This window comes from Gopherus evgoodei, chromosome 4 (assembly GCF_007399415.2).
Source record: "Gopherus evgoodei ecotype Sinaloan lineage chromosome 4, rGopEvg1_v1.p, whole genome shotgun sequence".
NCBI lineage: Eukaryota > Metazoa > Chordata > Testudines > Testudinidae > Gopherus > Gopherus evgoodei.
Window position 1 is genome coordinate 7460730 of NC_044325.1, and position 27237 is coordinate 7487966.

The 27237-nt window shown below is 44.2% G+C and overlaps 1 protein-coding gene and 1 long non-coding RNA gene across 3 annotated transcripts in view; one reads left to right on the forward strand and one right to left on the reverse strand.

Annotated features, from left to right (window-relative positions):
- Window positions 1-998: 998 nt before the first annotated feature.
- Window positions 999-10654, reverse strand: VCPKMT (valosin containing protein lysine methyltransferase). 2 transcript variants are annotated; one of them, XM_030562819.1, is made up of 6 exons: window positions 10437-10654; window positions 9064-9174; window positions 8608-8680; window positions 7425-7544; window positions 5210-5315; window positions 999-1527 (listed from the first exon to the last, which is right to left on the reverse strand). In XM_030562819.1, the coding sequence occupies exons 1-6, from the start codon at window positions 10652-10654 to the stop codon at window positions 1460-1462; spliced, it is 696 nt and encodes a 231-aa protein (XP_030418679.1). In that variant the 3' UTR covers window positions 999-1459. The 2 variants fall into 2 exon arrangements, with proteins under 2 accessions (XP_030418679.1, XP_030418680.1); XM_030562820.1 differs by having other exon boundaries at window positions 5205-5315.
- Window positions 10655-10881: 227 nt separating this feature from the next.
- Window positions 10882-27237, forward strand: part of LOC115651691 — a 32990-nt gene continuing 16634 nt past the window's right edge. Inside the window, exons 1-2 of the long non-coding RNA XR_004000411.1 lie at window positions 10882-11446; window positions 11712-11798. This is a non-coding gene — a long non-coding RNA (uncharacterized LOC115651691). The remainder of the gene's footprint in view (window positions 11447-11711; window positions 11799-27237) is intronic.

The following is a 27237-nucleotide window of genomic DNA, read 5'->3' on the forward strand; positions in this document are numbered from 1 at the left end:
GGGTGCTGGTGCATCACTGGGGTACTCCGAGACACCACTGCCATATAAATAATAGTGTACAAACTGTAGTTAAGGATAAAAGGTATCAGGTAAATTTAGTATTAAGAAGTGAAATATAAGTATTAATCAATATTGTAACACAAGGGCCACATGACTCAGGCCTGTAAAATATTTAGCTTAGCCAAATTAGGCCTTAGGATAAGTTAAGTTAAGTTAATAATAAACCTGCTGAGTAGGTGTCTAGATTTGTGATATGCTGATGTTTTGAAAATAACTGCTGAGTGATAAGGTGATGTAAATGCTAATGAACTAAAAAGTTAGCCTATGCAAACAGGGAATCTCAAACACGGTGAGGTGTGGAAGTGCAAATAAGAAAAAGGGGTTAAAACCTTCATAAATACGTATGAATCTCAGCAAGCATGAGCCTACCACATCAGAAAAGCTGTCTCCTGGCCCATGCACCTCGGTGCGGGGAGACAACAAAAGGATGACCACTAGTGGTGGTGGTCGTGATGATGATAATAGTAAGGATGAGAACCAACACTTTAGGCTTTTCTGCAAAGGGGAGGGATAGCTCAGTGGTTTGAGCATTAGCCTGCTAAACCCAGGGTTGTGAGTTCAATCCTTGAGGGGGCCATTTGGGGATTTGGTTGGACTATATGACCTCCTAAAGTCCCTTCCAACCCTGATATTCTATGTGAGTAATGCAAATACCATCATTCTGGATTGGTTGGTCTCTCCTTTACCAGACTGCACTGTGTGTATTGTTTGGTTAGCTAATAAAAGTAATTAGTTTAGAAAAATCTCTGTTGTTCACTATGGGGCAGGCTCTCTTCTGTTGACAACCTCTCTACTATAGTCATTCTTGGGGGCTGATCTCTCCTAGATTAAAGTAGGTGTAAACCTTCACCTTGAGGTGGGTAATTAGTTAAAGTAACCCATAACTATAGATAAGGCCACAAAACTAAGTACAGAACAAAAGCGAGCCAAGAACCATCTCGAGTACAAACTCTTTATGAAGTATACATAGACATCTGCTCTTAAATTTAAGGTAAAATTCAGTCAGGATAAGGAGTTTCCTCTTCGGGAAAAGTGGGTGACCTTCAGCTTCCTGCACGCCCTCCTGTTCAGACAGGCTTTGTTATTGAACGCTTGGATCTGATTTGTTTGAACTCAGCACACTGTATGTGTCTCCAATTCACCAGTGTAGCCCTCCCATCTATACAGCTGGCCCATGAACAGGACATCAGTCTAGGTTACATTTCAGTCCCATTTTTAGCTCTCTCTTGGTGAGGCTGCTTTGTCAATATTAACAGATCACGTTTGTCCTCTAAGACGGATACTGCCTGTGGTTCTATAACGACTGACCCACTGCCTCCTTATATCTCATCTCAAATCCGCTGTCCAGAAGACATTCTGTAGATGAGCCATGAACAGCTTTGGAGACAGCCTCTTTGAGTTAATTTACACTCTCTCTTCTCTCCAGAGGATCAGATAACATGGTCAAAGATCTCATGATGGGAAATTCTGTTAAAAAAAAAAAAAAAGATTTAAAATTCAAACAGGTTTTTAAATGGCCCACTTGTATTTACACACTGGCTCTGGATATGTTCTGTCACTACACTCTGTAAAATATATTCTCCACATTACATCATATAGAAAGAACATGATCTAGCTAACATGAACAAAGTCTCCAAGGACCTGATCCATAGACCAGCGTCAGTGCTAGGCTGTGCATTAGAATGTTTGTCCCTACAACAAGCAGCAAGTTTAACATAAACCTGTAGTGAGTTCCTTCCAATGACTCCTGTGCTTAGCAAATGTCAGAAAAATGCAGATGGTCTTAAGATTTATTCCTAAAGGCAGGCCTGCACAACTCGTAAAGTGGTGAGGGCCACATTATTCCAAAGAGAACAGCTGAGGGCCGAAAACCCCGGCCTTGCGGAAACACTCCCCGCCCCCCCAGGACCTCCCGGTCCAGCGGAAACACCCCCGCCCAGCCCTGCAGAAACAAACCCTCCTTCCTCAGCACTGCCCCACCAAATCATCTGTGGGCTAAAAAGGAAGGTTGGGGGTGGGGAGGTGATACTTGATTTTAAATCAACCAGGGACTCCCAGCCGAAGAGGTGGCTGGGAGCTGTCAGGGGCAAATTAAAGGGCCCGGGGCTCTGGCGGCTAGGGGAACCCAGAGCTTTGCGGGACTGAGGCAGGGATTTAAAGGGAAGAGAGCTCCTGCCGCTGAGGGGAGCCCGAGCCCTTTAAATTCCAGCCCCAGCCCATCTGCTGGAGCAGCGGCCGGGATTCAAAGGGCTCTGGGCTGCCTACAGCTGCGAGGAGCCCTGAGCCCTTTAAATCTCAGCTGCAACCAGGAATCTCTGCGAGCAGCCCAGAGCCCTTTGATTCCTGGCCGCGGCTGAGATTTAAAGAGCTCTGGGATCCCCACCGCTGCCGGCAGCCCAGAGCCCTTTGATTCCCTGCCGCGGGCCGCAGAGTGAGCCGCCACGGGCCGCATATGTTGTGCACGTCTGCCTAAAGGGAACATAATGAAACTCATGGTAATGACTAGCTCTAATAGGTAATTCCAAGTTAGAAACCATGTATCCTTAAAGTTTCCAGTACAACGTTGTTACACCTAAGATATCCAACAGTAACTCAATTGTCCCATTTAGCAAAACAGCACTCCCACATCAACTATTCGTTTTTCTCTAGTGCTTTTTGGAGATTCACTCTTTTTTGAAGAGTTTAAGCAGTTTACCCTTTTCCAATCTCCACTTTAAATGCCTATTGGTATAAGTGTACAAAAGGCCTAATTTCACAGAGCCTTGTGACACTTTTCTGTTTCCAGCACTGAAGAAAGAGTAGTAGTCTAGGGCACTGTTTCTGTAGGATACTTTTATTAAGTTGGAATTTGCTAGGTTTTGCTGTAGGAGATTACAAGACAGCATTTCAGAGGACAGACATTTTCAGGAGCTATAATGAACCTGGACTGCCTTATAATTCACTATAAAAGCATCTGTACTATGCTTTTCAAGGTAAGTAAAATGTGCAAGATGTTAACTAAAGCATTTTATTACATGAGCGAACTCAGGGCTTGCCAGCTACAGTTTTCTTCCAAACAACAGACAACTTTACTGTAAATCATAGAATCGTAGGACTGGAAGGGACCTCTAGAGGCCATCTAGTCCAATCACCTGCACTCATGGCTGGACTAGGTATTATATAGAAAGCCATCCCTGACAGGCGTTTGTCTAACCTGCTCTTAAAAAACCTCCAGAGGTTAAGGAGAACAATTTTTCTCTCTCCTCATTGTAACAACCTTTTATGTACTTAAAACTGTTATCCTGTCTCCTCTCAGTCTTCTCTTCTCTAGATTAAATAAATCCAATTTTTTTCAATCTTTCCTCACAGGTCATGTTTTCTAAACCTTTCATCATTTTTGTTGCTCTTCTCTGGACTTCCTCTGATTTGTCCACATCTTTCCTGAACTGGACACAGTACTCCTGTTGAGGTCCAATCAACGCAGAGTAGAGTCGAAGAATTACTTCTCGTGTTTTACTTACAACACTTCTGCTAACACATCCCAGAATGAGGTTAGCTTTTTTTGCAAGTGTTACGCTATTGACTCATTTGTGAACTTGTGGTCCACTATGACCCCCCCAGATCCCTTTCCACAGTACTCCTTCCTAGACAGTCATTTCCCATTTTGTATGTGTGGAATTGACTGTTCCTTCCTAAGTGGAGTACTTTGCATTTGTCCTTATTGAATGTCATCCTATTTACTTCAGTCCATTTCTCCAGTTTGTCCAGATCATTTTGAATTTTAATTCTATCCTCCAAAGCACCTGCAACCCCTCCTGGTTGGTATCATCTGCAAATTTTGTAAGATGAAGATACTGAACAGAACCGGACCCAGGAGAGATCCCTGCAGGACCCCACTCAATATGCCCTTCCAACTTGATTGTGAACCATTGATAAACTACTCTCTGGGAATGGTTTTCCAACCAGTTATGCACCCACCATATAGTAGCTCCATCTAGGCTGTATTTCCCTAGTTTGCTTATGAGGTCAGGCAAGACAGTATCAAAAGTCTTACTAAAGTCAAGATATACCACATCTATTGATTCCTCCCACACACAAGGCTTGTTACCCTGTCAAAGAAACCGACTAGGTTGGTTTGACATGATTAGTTATTGACAAATCCATGCTGTTACTTATCACCTTATTATCTTTTAGGTGTTTGCAAATTGATTGCTTAATTATTTGCTCCATTATCTTTCCAGGTACTGAAATTAAGCTGACTGGCCAGTAATTCCCCAGGGTTGTCTTTATTTCCTTTTCATAGAGTGGCACTATAACTGCCCTTTTCCTGTCCTCTGGAATCTCTCCCATCTTCCATGACTTTTCAAAGATAAAATGCTAATGGCTCAGTTATCTCCTCAGTCAGTTCCTTCAGTATTCTAGGGTGTATTTCATCAGGCCCTGGTGACTTGAAGACATCTAACTTGTCTAAGTAATTTTTAACTTGTCCTTTCCCTATTTTAGCCTCTGATCCTACCTCATTTTCACCGGTATTCATTGTTAGACATCAAATTGCTACTAAAAAAATGTTTTTTAAAGCAACTAAACCTGAAATTCTTTTTCCTCCACAAATATTTCAACATAACAAGCTTCCTTTTAAAGCCTGTGTTGTGCAAGTGTATTTGCAGACTTGGGGCCTTATTTGATATCTATTCTTAAAACTTTTTATTTCACTTTTAAGCTTGATGTTTTGCAAAGTCAAAGTTCCCTCATCTGGTCCAATTAAACCAGCCATTTCCAATATTTAGGTAGTGTATCAATCAAGAAGTTGAGAGAAATACTATTCCCTCCGAAGCTATTAAACGTTGCCATTCAGATCTCTCTGTACTACAATACCACATCAGGGAACCCAGTTCCAGTTTGCTTGTCCACAGCCCGTTACAAATGTAGTTCCAGTTTGCAATGTGAACTGGACATTAACCTTGTTTCCCAACCAGTCTAATGTCTTGCTCATGGAATGTCTAACCATACTAGTATGTATCCGTAACTGTTGCATACTGTAGCATTGGGAACGGTGGCTGAATATTACTTGTCTTCTCACACTCACCCACCAGCTCAAATTATGCTAGGTAAACCACACTGTCAAGAATTCACAAAACTATCTCCAATATTTCAATAAAAAATACCCTGCCATTTTTTTTCCTTCGGATGTTCAAGATGTGAATGTCCTCACTCCGATACTCCTCATCATGTTTCTCCAGTGGAACCTTTTCCAACTCAAAGTCCTTCTGGAGCAGCTGTTATTAAAACATAAAAGGCAGTAAGCAAAATACTTCTAGCAATGTTGACATTTCTACATACCTTTAAGTGCATTCATTTCACTGACGGTCCTAAAATATTCTGCATAAAGCAGCTATGCTTCAGGAGGTAAAATAGCACAAAGGATCCTTCTCTTCCACAGAAGTTTGTTGATTTAGCTAATTAATCTTTTTTTTTCCTTAAAAAACACCACGCAGCACAGTTATTTTAATTTTAATGTATCTGGTGCAAATCCAGAGTCAGACAAGCTTCCCAAAATTTAAGAACCAACAGGAAAATCTAAAATCAGTCAAAATAGTGTTTCAATTCCTTAAATCTCCAGTTCTTACATTCCAGTTAAAAGGCTCTTCCACAAAAACTAAAGTACTAGGCCGAACGACATCATATCACTACCCATCCTTCCCCCAACCTCCCTAGATGCCAGTGAAAAAGAGATGGCCTTTGCAGCATGCCTGGGAAGTTAACAATCTGGATTCTGGCAAGCCAAAGAAGGAACCTCATGAGAACATCTGACCCGCTCTTGTTTATACTGTGAGAGCACTGGCTCCATCACCAATCTCAACTCTTGCAACAAGGCAGTATTCCTCAGGTAAGCAGGTTCCAAACCATTCAAGATATTGTTAGGGCCACTACCATGAAACATACCCCAAAGCCAATGCAATACTCAGAGTATTGGTAATGCTGGCATACACAGACATTATTCTGAAATTCTTGCCCTCTTCCCCAGCCCATACTATGCATTCTGTGGGCCCCCCGGTGCTCATGTGCAACAGTTGCGCTTTGCAGATGCAGGGCCAAACTTTGGACTCACTAGCCCCTCCACAACTTCTGACCATTTGGCCTGCAACACCTCTGGGGAATCCAGCTGTTACCCATGATTTGGTTTTACTACCAGCTATGAAGTACTATGCTGTGACAACGAGGTTCCCAGACCAAGATATAATTCCTCTATGCCATGTACTCATGCTCTAATATTGACATATGGGGGAAAATTTTGAAAGTGCTTAAGGTGGGTATGTTTACACAGCAATTAAACACCCATGGCTGGCCTGTGTCAGCTGACTCAGGCTCACGGGGCTCGAGCTGCAAGTCTGTAAAATTATAGTGTAGACTTCCAGGCTTGGGCTGCAGGGTCCCAGAGCTCAGACTCCAGCCCAGGCCCAAACGCCTACACCACTGTTTTACAGCCCCACAGCCCAAGCACCGCAAGCCCAAGTCAGCTCACATGGGCCAGCCGTGGGTGTTTAACTGCTGTGTAGACATACCCTGAGTGACTTAACAGTTTAAACCTGATTTTTCAAGCTCATTTAGGCACTTCTACTCCTAAATCCCACTGCATTTCAATGAGATTTATACTGCTAAATCATTTGTGAAATTGGGGCTTACGCTCCTAAGTCACACTGACACTTCTGAAAATTGTAGCTATATTCTGAATATGCCAAAAGCCTATGCTTTCAAAAGAAAATTTTGAAGAGATTTCTTTAAAAAAACTGAAAGGACTAATTTTGACTCTCAGACCCTGTTTGGGAATATCAAGCCAGCTGTTGAGGTGGGGGGAAATCAAAATGCTAATGTATTCATGTCTATAAAGCTGACTGCATTATTCTTTTTGCAGATACTGACACATACATGTGGTGCTCTTTCATTAATTTATAAGATCTTTCAAGCAGCACAGACAACTATTTGACTACCTTTGTGAGTCTGGTTTACTATGCTCACAATGAATGTGAATTATCAAAAGCATCAATGCAGAACTAAGGTGTTTTAAAAAAAAAAAAGAAAAGAAAAGAAAAGAAAAGAAAAGAATTTCTTTTCCCAAAAAAGGAGGACTTTATTTAAATAAATGCATAGCTAGCATCTACAAATAAGTCAGAAAATACAATTTAAGGAACTGGTGATCAACTCCTTCCTTGCATCTGTAAAAGTGTTCTCATTCAAAGTCACATGGAATTTTCCCACAACAAACATACTTGACTTGTACTATGCATTGTACTTGTACAGAGACACAGAAGGGTCTGTGGATTTCAACTGAACCATTACACAGTCCTCATATACACAAAGCATGTGTGACAGCAAAGGACACTTACCTCAAAGTATTTTTTCTCTATTTCTGGGTTCTTACCCATAGTCCTTTGTTCGTAACAACATATGACACAGGTATCCGGACCTGAAAGGTCTTTCAGGGTCTTCAGTAATGGCTCTAATGACTGCCCAAAAGAAATCAAGTATTTGCCACTTAGACTTCAAAGTTCACTTTACTACTATTACATTCCATAACTAGAGCCAAGTTTCACCGAACTGGACACTTTCTTATTTTACTTTTAGGACAGCTAGTTATATTTAGTACAGTACTAGGACAAGTGACATGTAGGTAGCAGAAAGGATAAACGGAAAAACAAGTTACAATAAGCAATTGCTTAGAAAAATGGCCTTTTACACATTTTACATACATAGATCAGCCTATACATCTATATCATCGAAGCCATGGATATCCCACACTGCAAAAGTAGCTGTTTCCTTGAAATATGCAAGATTACTTTTTCTTCACAGCAACACATTGGACTTAGACACCTGTTTTCAAAAATTAAAAAAATCTAACCAGACTTAATTTAAAGATGCGATTTAGGCTAGAGATTGTCCTCCAGGAAAAAAGGGCTCAGAGTTACAGGGAGGAGGATCTGGAGGCTGGTGAGAAAACTAAAAGTAGAGTCAGGAACACTAGTTCCTAGAGATTGCTTCCCCAGCCCAGATCTTGTGCTAGCCTCAGCTCAGGTGTACCACAGGGAGAGAGTTCTGCAGAGGGTGATGGACCAGAAGGGCCACTTTCTGAAGCATGGTTTCTCTTCCCAACAGACCCATAGGGATTACCTACGGGAGATAAAGCTGAGCCTTTAAGCATCATCTTATATGATTTCCATCAATAGATGGTGAAACTCTCCAGTATCAGCTAGCAGTGTTTTATTTCCCTACAAGTCCATTGAAAAAAAAGATTGGGCACAATTCTGAATTACTGCTCTCAAAAGACCTGATTCAGGCCTCGTGCCACATGATCCTAAATGTGTTATTTGCTCATTCTTAAAATTACAGCTTTTAAAATTCATCATTCAATACTGAGCCATCAAATAATGTTCCCTGAGCCACACAGATTGAAAACTAGTGCCTATATTTATTTAAAGATTTCGATACGAATTGCAGTCTCTCACACCAAATCCAAAATTCCCAGGTTCTTTCCAATCAAATACATTATTCCTATGGTTTTCAAATAGTTACCTCCTCATAGTAAATGCAGTCTGCCATAAGTATATAATCTGGTGCAGGCAGAAATTCTTTTACATCTTCTCCCCTAGAAAAAGTGAACAGGTAAACATAAAATGCAAATTTTAATTACAGAAAAAAAATTGTATGCTTTAAAAGTGTAACATTTAGCGCAAAATCTATATGACTTTGGGTTAAGTCCGCCATTACTTATTCCACTGTATATTTTAGGGGAATTTCCATTTTTACAAGTAATCTATCATATCACATTTTCCAAACATATTTTGAACTTGGACTGTAAGCTCCTTGGGGCAAGGCTCTCCTTTTGTTCTGTTTGCACAGTACCTAGCCCAAGGGTGTTCTTGTCTGTGATTAGGGCTCCCAGGTGCTCTGATAAAACCAATATTTATTATTAAAGTTCTACAGCAATTGTGTATAAATTAAATATCAAGATTAAAAGGTTATACAAACCATTTCAGTACCTTGGCTTGAACTGAGCCTGTGACAAGATGCTTGTTCTTTTCAATATTAATATTCAGCAAATCCTGAAGTTCCTCAAGATCAGTAACGGTCACATCTGCCCTACAAAATAAATATTTTTAATTCATAAAAAGGAAGCCCAGAAACACAAATTTAAGACTCCTTATTGTTTGAAAATAAACATTTCTGTAACCTCTTTCATTCCTTTTGGAAAGCTACTGCAAACTAAAGTCATGACTTAATACCCACTGAGTTACTTCAGCAATTCACACCCTGTTCTGATGGAAAGACTTGGCTCACAAAATGCAACTTGCCATAAGATTTAAGAGGGTTACACGAAGAGAACAAGATTCTGCTACAGCTCCTACAAAGTAGGATCCTTGTATAAAAACAGAGTGATGTTTGTACTGAAGGCCCCACCTGTACTTTAAACTAAAGCACTCCCAGGTAGGTTCCAATGTAAATTTGTATAACTTCAGTTAAAGGCCCATCTTCAGAAACTGACTGACTTTGTGTTACTCTCTTCGCCGGTGGTCACTCAGCATAGTCTACACTGCAAAAAACAAACAAACAAAAACCCTGGAGCATGGTCACGACCAGCCCAAGTCAGCTAACATGGGCTCACGAGGCTTGGGTGCAAGGCTAAAAATTGTTCGGGCTCGGGCCGGCACCTAGGCTATGAGCCCCATGCCCCTTGCTAGATTTCAGAGCCCAAGCTGGAACGTCAACACTGCAATTTTTAGGACCAAGTCAGTTGACCCAGGCTCTGTGACTTGCTGCCACGGTTGCTTTTTTTACAGCACAGATCTACCTTCTGGGTACGTCTCCACTGAACATTAAGCCCAGGTGTGTGGGACCCGGGCTTGTGACCAGGTTTTTCCAGGCCTGTGCTTGAGCCTCCAGACGGCGCAGTAAACCTGGGTTTACAACACCGGACCCGGGTCTCACAGCCGCACCCCACGACACAGCCCTTCTGACTCGGGTCTGCAGCTTGAGCTGCGTCCACACTGCAGACTGACAGGGCACAGCCCCAGGCCCCAGCAGGATCCCAGTCCCCAGGCCCTGCGTGCTGGCTGCGCCCCCTGATCCTGCATAGACAGAAGGGGGGGGGGGGCTCGGCCTCAATCCCGACTCACAGCCCCCAGCTGGGTGCGTGGCCCGGACATACCCTGAGGGCAGCCCCGACCTCGGGGATCAGCAGCGGGGCCCCCGCACAGTGCCCCCCCTCAGTGAGCTAAGGTCCCAGCTCCGACCCGCCAGGACGTGGGGTTCGCTGCAGCTCGGATCCACCCCGGCAGCGGGGTCCATGGCCAGGGGCGCCCCACAGCCCGGCCGGGCCCGGCGAGCCCTCAGCCCCGTCCTACCCCAGCGTGGCCGCCATGATGCCCACGGCGCCGGTGCCCGCGCCCAGCTCCAGCACGGCGCAGCGGCGCAGGCCCAGGGCCCCGCTCTCCAGGAACTTGGCCAGGACCAGGGCGGCGTCCCACACCACGCAGCCCACCCCGCCCGCGCCGCGCTGCTCCAGCCGCAGCGCCGAGCCGTCCCGCTTCTCCAGCGTCCGCACGAAGCCCGGCCCCGCCATGGCGCCGGCCCGGCTCCTCACAGCGCGGGCCGCTCCCGGCGCCGCCTCCCCCCTCCGCCCCGCCTCGCGCGGGCCCGGCCCAGGCCCAGAGCAGCGTCCGGCCCCTGCCCGCCGCAGCCCCTTCTCCTCTGCCGCAGGGACGGTGCCCCCTGCCCCTGACTGTGTCCCCAGGTCGTGCTCCCGCCCCCTGACTGTGCCCCCCCCGGCTGTACCCCCACCTGCCTTCCCCCCCTCAGCACCTACCCTCCCGTCACCCCCCGGCCGGGGCCGGTGTCTCCACCAGTTCCCACTTCCTCCCCTAACATCAACCGGCAGCCCCACCTCCCTCACCCCATTGGCATCTCTATCCCTGCCAAACCATGCTGCTGTCCCCCCAGCGAAGAGCATGGCCTGCCCCTTTACCCCACACTCCTGCCCTGCACAGCTGGTTGGGGGAGGGGGCTATTGCACCCAGTCTTAAAACCACGGTCCCCTAGAAGACTTGGGAACACACACACGCACATGCCTATCATGGATTTGGGCATCTCACAACCCACCTAGTATTTTTCCTTGTACCCTATCAGATTGTGAGGCTTTGCTAGGCTGAAGCTCCTTCCCCTCCCTCTTTCCAATTTTCTCCTCCCCTCCAGTCTTCTGGCGATTGTTCTGCATGTACAGCATAAAAAGAGAGAAAAGCAAGACGGTGCAACATTCAGACTTTAATCCAGTGGTTCTCAACCTGTGGCCCATGGCCTGCTTGTGGCCCAGTCAGCACACCGCTGCAGCCCATATGACAGCCTCGGGGCCATACAAGTAATATTTACCCACAAGGGTAAATAGGCTGAGAACCATTGCTTTCGCTGCATGTACTGTGCACAATCATCAACTACTTCCTGAAAGTAGAGTTCTCTGAGTCAGAGGTTCCCAAACAGGTTCCTCAGTTTGATGTTCCATCAATTCTCATGGCACAACAGCTTTTTAAGAAGGTGGTAACTGAGGCTCCTAAACATGACCCCATGCATAATTGTACTAGAAGGCTCCCTTTGGGAAGCTATCAGAACCTTTTCTCTGCCTACAGCCAAAGATCCAGAGCAGCTGTAACCTGGGGAAGGAGAACCCTGACTGAACCAGGAGTAACGTGACAGCTGGAGCAGAACTGCACCAAGTTAGTTGCTATTTCTGGCTCTCCCAATTGTATATGACTATGTACTGAGCACCAATAGTCTATTCAGCCCTGTAAAATACAGAACCTACAGTAAACAGGCAAACCACACAATTCAGGAAAGGCAATGCAAAAGGAGGTGCTGACCATCTTACAATCCCACCAACAATACAACACTAATCTACTCATCAGATTGATGTGTATTTTAAAGAAGGACTTGAATGAGGAGTGGGTGGATGCTTGGCACTGCATGCTTTATAAATGATAGCTTACGTCTGTCATGATAACACACTGCAGTTGTGAAAACAAAATTTCAAGAGGCAATCCTGTGCTGTGCCACTTACAAGTAACTATTTAATTAAAACAAAGGCATGTCCATCAAAATCTCTTGTTTACTGCAGTAGGTTTACATACTGCATCAAACATGGAATTGTTACCAATAGTTGGACTCTATAGAATCATGGGAGTGTGATCCTGCCCCCTCTGAAGTGCAAGGGAGTTTTGCCATTGCCCTCAGTAGAAACAAGTTTGAGCCACAGGAAGCCCACCATTGAGAGGTATGGGAGGGAAATATGTTTATCATAAAGACAAGATATGCTAGAAATGCAACTGCAGCTTTGTTCTGTACTTTTAGACGGTTTGACATGCATCCTGGAGAAACATAGACACGCTCACCTTATCATGCAACTCATGCATTTATAGTTATAGTTTGATAGACGAACCAAGATCAGTAAATGATTCATATTTACTTTCTCACCAGCAGATGTCAGTATCTCAGAAGGAAAATAGAATTGTTCACTGAACCAACTAGAAATATTTAGGGCTATCAAGCAATTAAAAAAAAGGGGGGTCTCTTGAGGTGTTTACCTCTCCTTTTTATAGTTTCAGTCCCCCTTTTGAAAAACATTTCCAGCTGGTTACCAGGAGACACAAAGGCTCTGTGGAAGGATGTTCCCTGCTGCATTTTTCTCACCTGTTTGAGCTTCCCTTGTTTCCCCTTCTTGGCTGATAACTCTGTTTACTACTAAAATGCAAAGTAAGCTGAGCACACATTGCTTTGTGCAAGACAGACCTGCTTGCCAGCATCAGTCTGGAACATATGTTAATAACACTATACAGTGGAATTTGTTGCCACACATATTTTATCAGGACATTATTGACCAGCAAATTGTGAGTTTTCAGATGATACCTTACAAAACATACTTTGTACAAAATAGGGCTGTGAAGCAATTAAAAATATTAATCACACGATTTAAAAAATTAATCGCAATAAATTGCACTGTTAATAATAGAATACCATTTATGTAAATATTTTGGATGTTTTCTACATTTTCAAATATATTAATTTCAATTACAACACAGAATACAAAGTGTACAGTGCTCTCTTTATTTTTGATTACAAGTAGTTGCACTGTAAAAAAAAATAATCTTTTTCAATTCACCTAATACAAGTACTGTAGTGTAAGCTCTTTATCGTGAAAGTTGAACTTACAAATGTAGAATTATGTGCAAAAAGGCTGCATTCAAAAAATAAAACAATGTAAAATTTTAGAGCCTTCAAGGCCGCTCAGTCCTACTTCTTGTTCAGCCAATCGCTCAAACAAACAAGATTGTTTACATTTGCAGGAAATAATGCTGCCTGTTTCTTGTTTACAATGTCATCTGAAAGTGAGAACAGGCATTCTCCTGGCACTGTTGTAGCCGGTGTCACAAGATATATGTCACCTATAACCTTTGGAATATTTTCTCACTCAGATCTAATATAGTGAATAAACAGCACCAGTGCCCCTTCAATCTATAGGGAGCACATCCAACTGTCATTCTGCACCTGCTAAATAAATGTGTAACAATTATGGAATAAGGATGTCATTACAGGATGGAGAAAGTTGCATGATGGGAACTTGACCCATTGCTCCGAGTCCCCACTAACTTGTGTGTGCCCCACAACACATTGTCAAAATTCCCCAAAAGGCATTGTGCCAGAGTGTGGGCGCATGGCACACTGGGATATCCGCTGATGGTGCACCGCAGTTTGTGGTGACACAAGTACTTCTAGTGAGTACACAAAGCACCAACACAAGCAGCCAAGTATGTATGTGCACAAGTGATATGCTAATTGCAGTGGCCATACACCAATGTAACTTGTGTTGACCAACATTGTAGTGTAGACATGGCCTTAATTTTAATTTTAAAAAATTAATCGCAATAAATTGCACTGTTAATAATAGAATACCATTTATGTAAATATTTTGGATGTTTTCTATATTTTCAAATATATTAATTTCAATTACAACACAGAATACAAAGTGTACAGTGCTCTCTTTATTTTTGATTACAAGTAGTTGCACTGTAAAAAAAAATAATCTTTTTCAATTCACCTAATACAAGTACTGTAGTGTAAGCTCTTTATCGTGAAAGTTGAACTTACAAATGTAGAATTATGTGCAAAAAGGCTGCATTCAAAAAATAAAACAATGTAAAATTTTAGAGCCTTCAAGGCCACTCAGTCCTACTTCTTGTTCAGCCAATCGCTCAAACAAACAAGTTTGTTTACATTTGCAGGAAATAATGCTGCCTGTTTCTTGTTTACAATGTCATCTGAAAGTGAGAACAGGCATTCTCCTGGCACTGTTGTAGCCGGTGTCACAAGATATTTTCATGCCAGATGCACTAAAGATTCATAGTTCAATCACCATTCCAGGGGACATGCATCCATGCTGATGACAGGTTCTGCTCCATAACAGTTCAAAGCAGTGAAGACTGACGCATGTTCATTTTCATTATCTGAGTCAGATGCTACCAGAAGAAGGTTGATTTTATTTTTTGGTGGTTCGGGTTCTGTAGTTTCCGCATTGGAGTGTTGCTCTTTTAAGACTTCTGAAAGCTCCATATCTCGCCCCTCTCAGATTTTGGAAGGCACCTCAGATTTTTAAATCTTGGGTCAAGTGTTGTAGCTATCTTTAGAAATCTCACATTGGTACCTTCTTTGCGTTTTGGCAAATCTGCCATGAAAGTGTTCTTAAAATGGACAACGTGCTGGGTCATCATCCAAGACTGCTATAACATGAAATATGTGGTAGATGCAGGTAAAACAGAGCAGGAGACAGGATTGTGGTACACTATACAGTGTATCCATTGCTGTGTATCGTGTTTGGTTTTCTGCCCTAATTCTGACAGTTAATAAGCAGCTTCACAACTGCTGTTCTGTACAACGTATAGTTGTTCCACTCAGTTTTCTCTCCCCTGTGAAAACAGTACCTTCCTCTTATTGGCATCTTCTGGATAGTAGCAACAATTTGCAGGGAACTGAGAGGCTCCTATTAAGTGAAATCTACTGTAAGTTCACCTTTTTTACTTCATAGCATATACGTCAGAATGACTAGTGCTGCTCAGTTCCCACAAACAGGACCACAGAACTCAGGTTCAAAGAGCAGGGCCGGCTCCAGGGCCCAGTGTGCCAAGCATGTGCTTGGGGCGGCATGCCACGGGGGGCGCTCTGCTGGTTGCCGGGAGGGTGGCAGGCGGCTCCGGTGGACCTCCCGCAGGCGTGCCTGCGGAGAGTCCGCTGGTCCCACAGCTACGGTGGACCTCCCGCAGGCGTGCCTGCAGAGGGTCCGCTGGTCCCGCAGCTACGGTGGACCTCCTGCAGGCGTGCCTGCAGATGCTCCACTGGAGCCCCGGGACCAGCGGACCGTCCGCAGGGATGCCTGTGGGAGGTCCACTGGAGCCGCGGTCACCGGCGAGCAGCAGAGCGCCCCCCGCGGCGTGCTGCCGTGCTTGGGGTGGTGAAATGGCTAGAGCCGGCCCTGTCAATGAGTAACACAGTGTAAGAATTATAAATATACAGTAAGCACCACATAATTCATAGGTCCACTAAAAGACAGGGTGATATTCATAAATGTCCACCAAGCACTACAAAATTTCCTAATCACCCCCAAAACTTCTGGGCCAGATAGAGCACAATCCAGCACAGCACATTACTGTGGCTGACCACTGCATGCTGTTTCAAGTTCTCCTTCACCCACATAGCTATGCGTTGAGCTGTTCTTTGTGTCTGGCTGCTAAAGATCAGACAGGCACTCCACTTCTGCTCTCCATCTTGGTGGCAACTTTTCCTCCTTTGCCTCACAGATATTATGCAGGACACAACAGGCACCTATAACCTTTGGAATATTTTCTCACTCAGATCTAATATAGTGAATAAACAGCACAAGTGCCCCTTCAATCTATAGGGAGCACATCCAACTGTCATTCTGCACCTGCTAAATAAATGTGTAACAATTATGGAATAAGGATGTCATTACAGGATGGAGAAAGTTGCATGATGGGAACTTGACCCATTGCTCCGAGTCCCCACTAACTTGTGTGTGCCCCACAACACATTGTGAAAATTCCCCAAAAGGCATTGTGCCAGAGTGTGGGTGCATGGCCCACTGCGATATCCGCTGATGGTGCACCGCAGTTTGTGGTGACACAAGTACTTCTAGTGAGTACACAAAGCACCAACACAAGCAGCCAAGTATGTATGTGCACAAGTGATATGCTAATTGCAGTGGCCATACACCAATGTAACTTGTGTTGACCAACATTGTAGTGTAGACACGGCCTTAATTTTACCCTTCAGAACTGTAGCTAAGTGTTGGAGTTGTAAGTGGCTTTAATGTCCACTCTTCCAGTTCTCTACCCCCAAACACTTTGTGGTCAGGATAAACCTGGCTAATGATCGACAGCATGTTTTCTCAACAATTGTGTGGGAAACTTGAAACTTTAACAGACTTCCCTGTAGCTTTTCAGGCCTGCACAACTCGTAAAGCAGCGAGGGCCATATTACTCCAAAGAAAACAGCTGAGGGCCGACCCCCCCTCCGACCCCCGACTCCCCCCCCAGCGCTGCCAAGCTCCCCCAAAACACAACACCCCCTCCAGTGCTGCCCAGCCACCCTGAAATACTCCCTCCCCCAGCACCGCCTGCCCCATGAAAACAAACCCTCCTTCCCCATCGCTGTCCCACCGAAACAGTGGTATTAAACCTTGGTAATATGTTATAGGCCCCTAAGATAGTATAATTAAGGTAAAAGAAAAATGTCTTTTTGCTAGAAGTAGTATAAACCCCTCGCCCCCACACTTTGTAATCAGTTGTCCTGTTGAATGAATGAGGTGTTGTCATAAACAGATAGTTAAGGGTTAATGCCTCTTTTACCTGAAAAGGGTTAAGCAGCTCAGTAAACCTGGCTGACACCTGACCAGAGGACCAATAAGGGGACAAGATACTTTCAAATCTTGGTGAAAGGAAGTCTTTGTTTGTGCTCTTTGTTTTGGGGTGTTGTTCGCTCTTGGGACTGAGAGGGACCAGACGTTAATCCAGGCTCTCCAAATCTTTCAGAATCCGTCTCTCATGTTTCAAAATTGTAAGTAACAGCCAGGCAAGGCGGATTAGTTTTATTTTTGTTTTCTCAACTTGTAAATGTCCCTTTTTTGAGAGGATTTTACCTCTGCTTGCTGTAACTTTGAACCTAAGGCTAGAGGGGGTTCCTCTGGACTATAGGAATCTGATTACCCTGTAAAGTATTTTCCATCCTGATTTTACAGAGATGATTTTTACTTTTCTTTCTTTAATTAAAAGCTTGCCTCCTTACCCCCCGCCTGCCTCCTCAGCCCCCTCTCGGCTCATCTCCTTACCCCCCGCCACTGCCCACCCACCTCTTCAGTCCCCCCCTCCCTCAGCCGCCGCTTGCCTATTCACCCCCTGCGGGCTGCACAGTGAGCCCACGCGGGCCACATGTTGTGCAGGCCTGCTTAAACAATTCACTCATACTGGATTTAGTGCTGTGGGAGCCCTACTGTAGTCAGGCCATGGCAGGTCTATCATCATGCCAACGACATCTGCTCTGAACAGGTCTCCTTTATTTTACTAGAGACTGATTAGATTTATCAATCAGTAATTGTCAGAATTGCTTGACTTTTTATTTTTTAAATTAGGGCCCCACCACTCAATCTTTGGGGTAAATCCCCACTTTCTGGCTTTTTGGGTACAACTAGGAGTTCAATAAGTACATTCGTGAATCCCAGGATGCACACTATGCAGACGATGGATTTGAATGAATAGATTCATATTTTTAAGCATCTTTTTACCAATTATTCATTATGACCTAAGGCCTCTATCTCATGAGTATTTATGCACATACACAGTCCCACGGAATTCAGTAGGACTACTCATATATGTAAAGTTACTAACATGCATAAGCAGCCCTGATCCAGCAGTGTTCAAACTTCTAAAGAGGTTTTTTAAAAGCAGCTCAATATCAATTGAACCTTGTCAATTCTCCCTTAATAGACTTCTTTTGCTGGTATTTTTCCTTGGACATTTGTAAAAAGCCTTCCTTATTTCCTTTCACCTCTCTTGTCTAGTGCTAACGCCTTTCTTTTGCGGTACACAAGAGCTACCGCATTTACGACAGATTTTTAAACTCAAACTGTGGCTATATCTTTTTGAAAAATAGAAGTGATTTGGAAACCGTTTAAAGAACTGTAGTAAAGATTGAAGGGGAAAAGTCCAGATGCCAGAAACCATTCCAGGTCAGTCATAGCCAAGTCACAGCCTTAGGAAATCATTCAGGTTTCAGGAATAACAGGAAAAGCTCAAATCTTTTGATCCAAAATGGGAGTACTGAAGAAGACAGGGATAGTTCCTTGCTAGTAAAATGTTTTCATCACATTCCATCTGTTTTTCTAAACTTTTATGGAGGAGCAACTGCCTTTGACCTCAATTTCTAGATGTAGGCTTCAAAACCAGCAGATTCACATTTTTCCTTTGGCATCTTTGCTGCTTCTACTCTCCCCTCTAATTATGAGCAATTTGAAATGCTAATGTACTGCTATCTTGGCTTTCCCTTGATCCCTTCTGGTTGGAGCCTAAGCTGCCTTCAACCATGAGCTGCTTTGGGTCACAGCCGCTTCTGTACCCTAACCACCACAATTTCAATATGTAGACGTCATTGGTGTTATCCTATTTTGGAATGTTCCTTTGTTTTCTAAATGTTCCTGCTCACACTGTGCTTTGAGAAGAGTTTAATTGTTAAAGAGTCCTGCAAAAGTGAGAGATTTTCTCTTGAATCAGGCTGCAATTTACACACTACATGTGAACACGGGGCCTAATCCTGCAAACATAACTGTAAGTAATTTGTAATGCATAGGGAGTCCCATGTGGGCTTCCCAACTGGATCCCAGCAATCTCAAGGCTACTTGAATCAGTCGCTAGTAGATAAGCAACTCCCAAGGATCTGCTCACTCAGCCAGAATCACTCTCTTGTGCTCTAGGACACCAGTTCTTAAATCGGGTCCAGGGCCCCCTGTGGGGGCTGTGAGCAGTTTCAGGGGGTCCACCAAGCAGGGCCAGTGTTAGACTCACTGGAGCCCAGAGCAGAAAGCCAAAGCCCCTCTGTGCAGAGCTGAGGCCTTGGGCTCCAAGCTCTGCCCCCAGGGGCTGAAGTTTGAAGTCGGAGCTACTTAGCTTTGTGGGGCCTGCTGTGGCGTGGGGCCCCAAGCAATTGCCCTGCTTTCAACCCCTAATTCCGGCCCTGGCTTTTGTAGTGAGATGAGGCCCTGAAACATAAACCCTTATCAGAGGCCTGAGGCCTGAACTAAAGTAATGGTCAAGACTTTGCTAACATAAAGCAAAGTTAAGCTGTGAGCCAGAGGCAGGCCCTGTTCACAGAAGCTGGCAAGAAAAGGGCTGATGCTGCAAGAAGATACGTACCTCAAAGGTACTGGACACCAGATATCAGAACATTTGCATACTTGTACACTCGGCACAGATAACAAGGAACAGGCTGACCCATCCCAATGACAGGGCCAAAAGGGGAATATGAGAGTTGTTTTGTTTGAATCAACATGTATAAGGTGAGAGGTGGCACCTTACTATGTAGAAGGGTTGTACCTTGCTAAGGGAGGTTGCACCTCAATACGTCAGGAGTGATGTGTAACTTGTTTGTACCGGTGTATAAGAATGCATCGCTGGGGTGGTGTCTTTGTCCAGCCTAGAGGGCAGTGGAAAGTCCCGCCACTGACTGAGCTGAGTCCATTGTCAGGGAGCACATATGTACTTGCTAGCAGGACCTTAGCAGCACCTTGGATTTCGTTTGCCCAGGAGCTGGAGACTGTGTTACTCTTTGACAATAAACCTGGCCGACGTGCCTTCGTACCTTACTAGAGTCTGTGGTCATTGGGGGTTCTCTTAGGGTCTGCTGGGTCAACTATCTGTGCAGAGCTGGGGCAGCACACAGAGGGAACACACGCACGCACGCAGCCGATTGATATCAACATTGAACAGAGCAGAGCACCACACCGGTAGCGTCTGACAACAGCTTTTATATGCAAAAAACCAGTTGTGGTGGCACAGGTGGGCCATGGAGTTTTTACAGCATGTTGGGGAGGCCTCAGAAAGAAAAAGGTTGAGACCTCCTGTCATAAACAGATGGTTAAGGGTTAATGTTTCTTTTACCTGTAAAGGGTTAAGAAGCTCAGTGAACCTGGCTGACACCTGACCAGAGGACCAATAGGGGGACAAGATACTTTCAAATCTTAGTGGAAGGAAGTCTTTGTTTGTGCTGTTTGTTTTGTTCGTTGTTCGCTCTTGGGGCTAAGAGGGGCCAGACGTGCAACTAGGTCTTTCTCCAATCTTTCTGAAACAGTCTTTCATGTTCAAAATAGTAAGTACTAGCTAGAAAAGGTGGATTAATCTTATGTTTGTTTTCTTAACTTATGAATGTGTATTTTGCTGGAAGGATTTTACCTCTGTTTGCTGTAACTTTGAATTTCAGGCTAGGGGGGAGGGAGTCCCTCTAGGCTATATGAATTTGAATACCCTGTAAACATTTTCCATCCTAATTTTACAGAGATAATTTTTACTTTTTCTTTCTTTAATTAAAAGCTTTCTTTTTTAAGGACCTGATTGATTTTTTCCCTTGTTTAAGACCCAAGGGGATTGGGTCTAAACTCACCAGGGGATTGGTAGGGGGAAAGGAGGTGGGGGGAAGGTTAATTCCTCTCTGTTTTAAGGTCCAAGGAGTTTGGATCAGTGTAGTCTCTCAGGGTAGCCCAGGGAGGGGGAAAAGGAGAAGGGGGAATGGTTTATTTCTCCTTGTTTTAAGACCCAAGGGGTTTGGGTCTTGGGTTCCCCAGGGAAGGTTTTGGGGGAACAGGAAGTGTGCCAAACACTACATTTTGGCTGGTGGCAGTGCTATCAGATCTAAGCTAGGAATTAAGCTTAGAAGGGTACATGCAGGTCCCCACTTTTAGGACGCTAAAGTTCAAAGTGGGAAAAATACCTTGACACCCCTTGTTCTAGAACATCCTATTATAGCTGTGAAATCCGATTAGGGAAATCCTCAGTTGAGCAATGGTGACTTACCAGGGGCTAATGAGCTAACTCTTTATTTTATCAGGATTTCCATCAAAGGTTTAATCTATTTAATTTTCTCTGTGGGGAAGCTCGGCATGATAAAGTTCGGTCCAAGAGCAGTTTCTTTTTCACAAACAAGCCTAAAAAAATAAATGAAAAATCCTCTCCCCCCACTCCAAGAATTCTCTCCCATATTTTTGCAGGTTGCCAGTACAAAATCTGTAGTTGACATTTCAAATGTATTTTCTCAACCCCCTTCCCCCAAAACCCTCCCCCACCAAAACACAAAAAATTCCCTGCTCTATAATTTGAAAGTTAGCTACTATGCATGCATTGATGTTTTGTGAACTCTGCTTATTGTGCAGATTTGTATTCTTTGAGTATTGAAAATGGACCGTTTACTAAGGCCTTGACTGAACAAAGCATTTAAACATAGACTTGAGTCCGTTCCTAGCCAGCGAAGCATCTGAGCACATGCTTAATTTTAAATCGATGGGATTTAAACTAATACTCAAGGGCTTCACTGAGTCAGGGGCTGACCAGAGATGCATGCACTAGACCATCAAAATGTTAAATGTTGCAAAGGATCCTAAAAACGTATTTCCAGGAAAGTCCATAATTGCAAGTTTACATATGAAAATAAAAATGGCCACACTGGGTCAAACCAATGGTCCATCTAGCCCCAGTATCCTGTCTGCCAACAGTGGCTGGTGCCAGATGCTTCAGAGGGAATGAAAAGAACAGGGCAATTATTGAGTGATCCAGCCTTTGGCATCCTCTCCCAGCTTCTGGCAGTGAGAGGTTTAGAGACACCCAGAGCATGGGGTTGCCTCCCTGATCATCTTGGCTAATAGCTATGGGTGGACCTGTCCTCCATGAACTTACCTAATTCTTCTTTGAAACCAGTTATACTTTTAGCCTTCACAACATCCCCTGACAATCAGTTCCACAGTTGACTGTGCATTGTGTGAAGTAGTATGTCTTTTTGCTTGCTTTAAACCTGCTGCCTATTTATCTCATTGGGAGACCCCAAGTTCTTGTGTTATGTGAAGGGGTAAATATAAATTCCTTATTCACTTTCTCCATACCATTCATGCTTTTGAAGACCTGTATTATATCCTCCCACCCCCTAATCATCTCTTTTCCAATCTGAAGAGAGCTTTTTAATCTCTCCTCGTGTGGAGGTTGTTCCATACCCTTAATCATTTTTGTTGCCCTTCTCTGTTCCTTTTCCATTTCTATGTATCTTTTTTTGAGATGGGGCAACAAGACCTGCATGCAATATTCAAGGTTATTTATATAGTGACATTGTGATATCTTCTGTCTTGTTATTCCTTTGTTAACGGTCCTAACATTTTGTTAGATTTTTTTGACTGCTGATGCACATTGAGTGCATGTTTTCAGAGAACAATCCACGATATCTCCGTGATCTCTTTCTTGAGTGGTAACAGCTAATTTAAATCCTATCATTTTGTATGTATAGTGGGATTATGTTTTCCAATGTCCATTACTTTGTATTTATCAACATCAAATTTCATGTGCCATTTTGTTGCCTAGTCCCCCAGTTTTGTGAGATCCTTTTGTAACTCCTCGGAATCTGCTTTGGATTTAACTATCTTGAGTAATTTTGTATCACCTGCAAACTTTGCCACATCGCTGTTTACCCATTTTTGCAAATCTTTTATGAATATGTTGAACAGCACTCGTCTCAGTACAGATCCTTAGGGGACCCAGCTATATAACTCTCCACTGTGAAAACTGACCATTCTTACCCTTTGTTTCCTGTCTTTTAACAAGTTACTGATCCATGAGAAGACCTGCCCTCTCATTCGATTGCTGCTTACTTTGCGCAAGAGACTTTGGTGTAAGACCTTGTCAAAGGCTTTCTGAAAGTCCAAGTACCCTATATCAACTTGTTTACCCTTGTCCACATGTTTGTTGACCCCCTCAAAGAATTCTGACAGACTACTGAGGCATGATTTCCCTTTAGAAAAGTTGTGTTGACTCGTCCTCAACAAACTGCATTCATCTAGGTGTCTGATAATTCTGTTCTTTACCATACTTCCTACCAATTTGCCTTACTGGCCTGTAATTGCCACGATCACCCCATGAGGCTTCTTTAAAAATAGGCTTTACGTTAATTATCCGCCAGTCATCTGGTACAGAGGATGCTTTTTAAACAACAGATTACATACCACAATGAGCAGTTCTGCAATTTCATGTTTGAGTTCTTTCAGAACTCATAGGTGCTGGTGATTTATTACTGTCAAAACCTCAATGAACATCTCAGTCTTGGACAGTTCCTCAGATTTGTCACCTAAAAAGAATGACTGATGTGGGAATCTCTCTCACATCCTGTGCAGTGAAGATAGATGCAAAGAATTAATTCAGCTTCTCTGAAATGGCCTTGTCTTCGCTGAGTGCTCCTTTAGCACCTCCATCGTCCAGTGGCCTCTCTGATTGATTGGCAGGCTTCCTGCCTCTCATGTACTTAAAAAAAAAATTGGTTTTAGTTTATGTGACTATTGCTAGTTGAGCTTCAATTTTTTTTTGGCCTGATTAATTATACTTTTACACTTGACTTGCCAGAATTTATGCTCCGTTCTATTTTCCTCAGTAGGATTTGACTTCCAATTTTTGAAAAGATGTCTTTTGGTCTCTGCCTCTTTTATTCTGTTGTTTAGCCATGGTGGCATTTCCTGGGGCCCTCTTGCTGTTTTTGTTTTATTTGGGGCATACATATAATTTGAGCCTCTATAGTGAAATTTTTAAAAAAGTTTCCAGGTAGCTTGCAGACATTTCACTCTTGTGATGTTCCTTTTAATTTCTGTTTAACCAGCTTCCTCATTTTTGTGTGGTTCCCCTTTTTGAAGTTAAATGCTACTGTGGGGGGTTTCTTTGGTATTCCACCCTCCCTCCAGCATGTTAAATGTACATTATAGTTGCTATCACTAACCAGTTCAGCCATATTCACCTCTTAGACCAGACCCTGTGCACCACATAGGACTAAATCAAGAATTGCTTCTCCCCTTGCAGGTTCCAGGACTAGGGGTATGTCTACACTATGGGATTATTCCGATTTTACAGAAACCGGTTTTTTAAAACGGATTGTATAAAGTCAAGTGCACGCGGCCACCTAAGCACATTAATTCAGTGGTGTGCGCCACGTACCGAGGGTAGTGTCGATTTCTGGAGCATTGCACTGTGGGTAGCTATCCCATAGCTCCCGCAGTCTCCCCATTGGAATTCTGGGTTGAGATCCCAGTGCCTGATGGGGCAAAAAACATTGTCGTGGGTGGTTCTGGGTACAATCTCACCCCTCCCTCCGTGAAAGCAGCGGCAGACAACCGTTTCACGCCTTTTTTCCTGGGTGAATTGTGCAGATGTCATACCACGGTAAGCATGGACCCTGCTCAGCACAAGACAGCAATCATGAATGTTGTAAACACCTCGTGCATTCTCCTGCAGTCTATGCTTAACCAGGACCTGCAAAACCAGGCGAGGAGGAGGCTACAGCAGAGCGGTAACAAGAGTGATGAGGACATGGACGCAGAATTCTCTCAAACTGCTGGCCCCGGCGCATTGGAGATCCTGCTGGTAATGGGGCAGGTTCTAGCCATGGAACACCGATTTTGGGCCCAGGAACCACGCACAGACTGGTGAGACTGCATAGTGTTGCAGGTGTGGGACAATTCCCAGTGGCTGCGAAACTTTCGCATGCGTAAGGGCACTTTCATGGAACTTTGTGACTTGCTTTCCCCTGCCCTGAAACACCAGAATATCAAGATGAGAGCAGCACACACAGTTGAGAAGCGAGTGGCAATAGCCCTCTGGAAGCTTGCAATGCCAGACAGCTACCGGTCAGTCAGGAATCAATTTGGAGTAGGCAAATCTACTGTGGGGGCTGCTGTGATGCAAGTAGCCAAAGCAATCACTAAGCTGCTGCTACGAAAGGTTGTGACTCTGGGAAACATGCAGGTCATAGTGGATAGTTTTGCTGCAATGGGATTCCCTAACTGTGGGGGGGCTATAGATGGAACCCATATCCCTATCTTGGCACCAGAGCACCAGGGCATCCAGTACATAAATCTCAAGGGGTACTTTTCAATGGTGCTACAAGCACTGGTGGATCACAAGGGACGTTTCACCAACATCCACATGGGATGGCCAGGAAGGGTTCATGACGCTCGCATCTTCAGGATCACTACTCTGTTTAAACAGCTGCAGCAAGGGACTTACTTCCCGGACCAGAAAATAACAGTTGGGGATGTTGAAATGCCCATAGTTATCCTGGGGAACCCAGCCTACCCCTTGATGCCATGGCTCATGAAGCCATACACAGGCAGCCTGGACAGTAGTCAGGAGCTGTTCAACTACAGGCTGAGCAAGTGCAGAATGGTGGTAGAATGTGCATTTGGCCATTTAAAGGCTCGCTGGCGCACATTACTGACTCAGACCTCAGCCAAACCAATGTCCCCATTGTTATTGCTGCTTGCTGTGTGCTCCACAATCTCTGTGAGAGTAAGGGGGAGACCTTTATGGCAGGGTGGGAGGCTGAGGCAAAAAACCTGGCCGATGATTGCGTGCAACCAGACACCAGGGCCATTAGAAGAGCACACCAGGAAGCGGTGCGCATTAGAGAAGCTTTGAAAACCAGTTTCATCACTGGCCAGGGTACGGTGTAACTGTTGTGTTTGTTTCTCCTTGATGAAAACCTCCCCCTACCCTTGATTGACTCATTCCCTTTAAGCCATGCACCCTCCCCCTTCGATCACAGCTTTCTTTCTAAGGAAATAAAGTCACTCTCGTTTAAAAATCATGTATTCTTAATTAATTAATTAATTAATTATAAAAAGAGGGAGAGAACTGACAAGGTAGCCCAGAGCTGGGGTTTGGGAGGAGGATAGGAGGGAAGGAAAAGGCCACTAAAAAAATTTCAAAATAATGGCAGCCTTTTGGTTGAGCTGTCCACGGGGGTGGAGTGGGCAGGGGCACGGAGCCTTCCCCCACGTGTTCTTACATGTTTGGGTGAGGAGGATATGGAACATGGTGAGCGGGGAGGGTGGTTATACGGGGGCTGCAGCGGCACTCTGTGATCCTGCTGCCATTCCTGAAGCTCCACCAGACGCCGGACCATGTTAGTTTGATCATGCAGCAGCCCCAGCATTGCATCCCGCCACTGCTGATCTTCCTGCCGACACCTCTCCTCATAGACTCATAGACTCTAGGACTGGAAGGGACCTCGAGAGGTCATCGAGTCCAGTCCCCTGCCCTCATGGCAGGACCAAATACTGTCTAGACCATCCCTAATAGACATTTATCTAACCTACTCTTAAATATCTCCAGAGATGGAGATTCCACAACTTCCCTAGGCAATCTATTCCAGTGTTTAACTACCCTGACAGTTAGGAACTTTTTCCTAATGTCCAACCTAAATCTCCCTTGCTGCAGTTTAAGCCCATTGCTTCTTGTTCTATCATTGGAGGCTAAGGTGAATAAGTTTTCTCCCTCCTCCTGATGACACCCTTTTAGATACCTGAAAACTGCTATCATGTCCCCTCTTAGTCTTCTCTTTTCCAAACTAAACAAACCCAATTCCTTCAGCCTTCCTTCATAGGTCATGTTCTCAAGACCTTTAATCATTCTTGTTGCTCTTCTCTGGACCCTCTCCAATTTCTCCACATCTTTCTTGAAATGCGGTGCCCAGAACTGGACACAATACTCCAGCTAAGGCCTAACCAGCGCAGAGTAAAGCGGAAGAATGACTTCTCGTGTCTTGTTTACAACACACCTGTTAATGCATCCCAGAATCATGTTTGCTTTTTTTGCAATAGTATCACACTGTTGACTCATATTATGCTTGTGGTCCACTATGACCCCTAGATCTCTTTCTGCCATACTCCTTCCTAGACAGTCTCTTCCCATTCTGTATTTGTGAAACTGATTGTTCCTTCCTAGGTGGAGCACTTTGCATTTATCTTTATTGAACTTCATCCTGTTTACCTCAGATTGTTTCTGCAATTTGTCCAGATCATTTTGAATT

Bases quoted from the DNA above. Each gene is read 5' to 3' on its own strand.
- VCPKMT (XM_030562819.1), bottom strand. From the start codon at position 10,654: ATGGCGGGGCCGGGCTTCGTGCGGACGCTGGAGAAGCGGGACGGCTCG. The intron at 9,175-10,436 runs GTAGGACGGGGC...TTTATTTTGTAG, and splicing joins ATCATGGCGGCCACGCTGGG to GGCAGATGTGACCGTTACTG. The intron at 5,316-7,424 runs GTAAGTGTCCTT...TTTTAATAACAG, and splicing joins TAGAGAAAAAATACTTTGAG to CTGCTCCAGAAGGACTTTGA.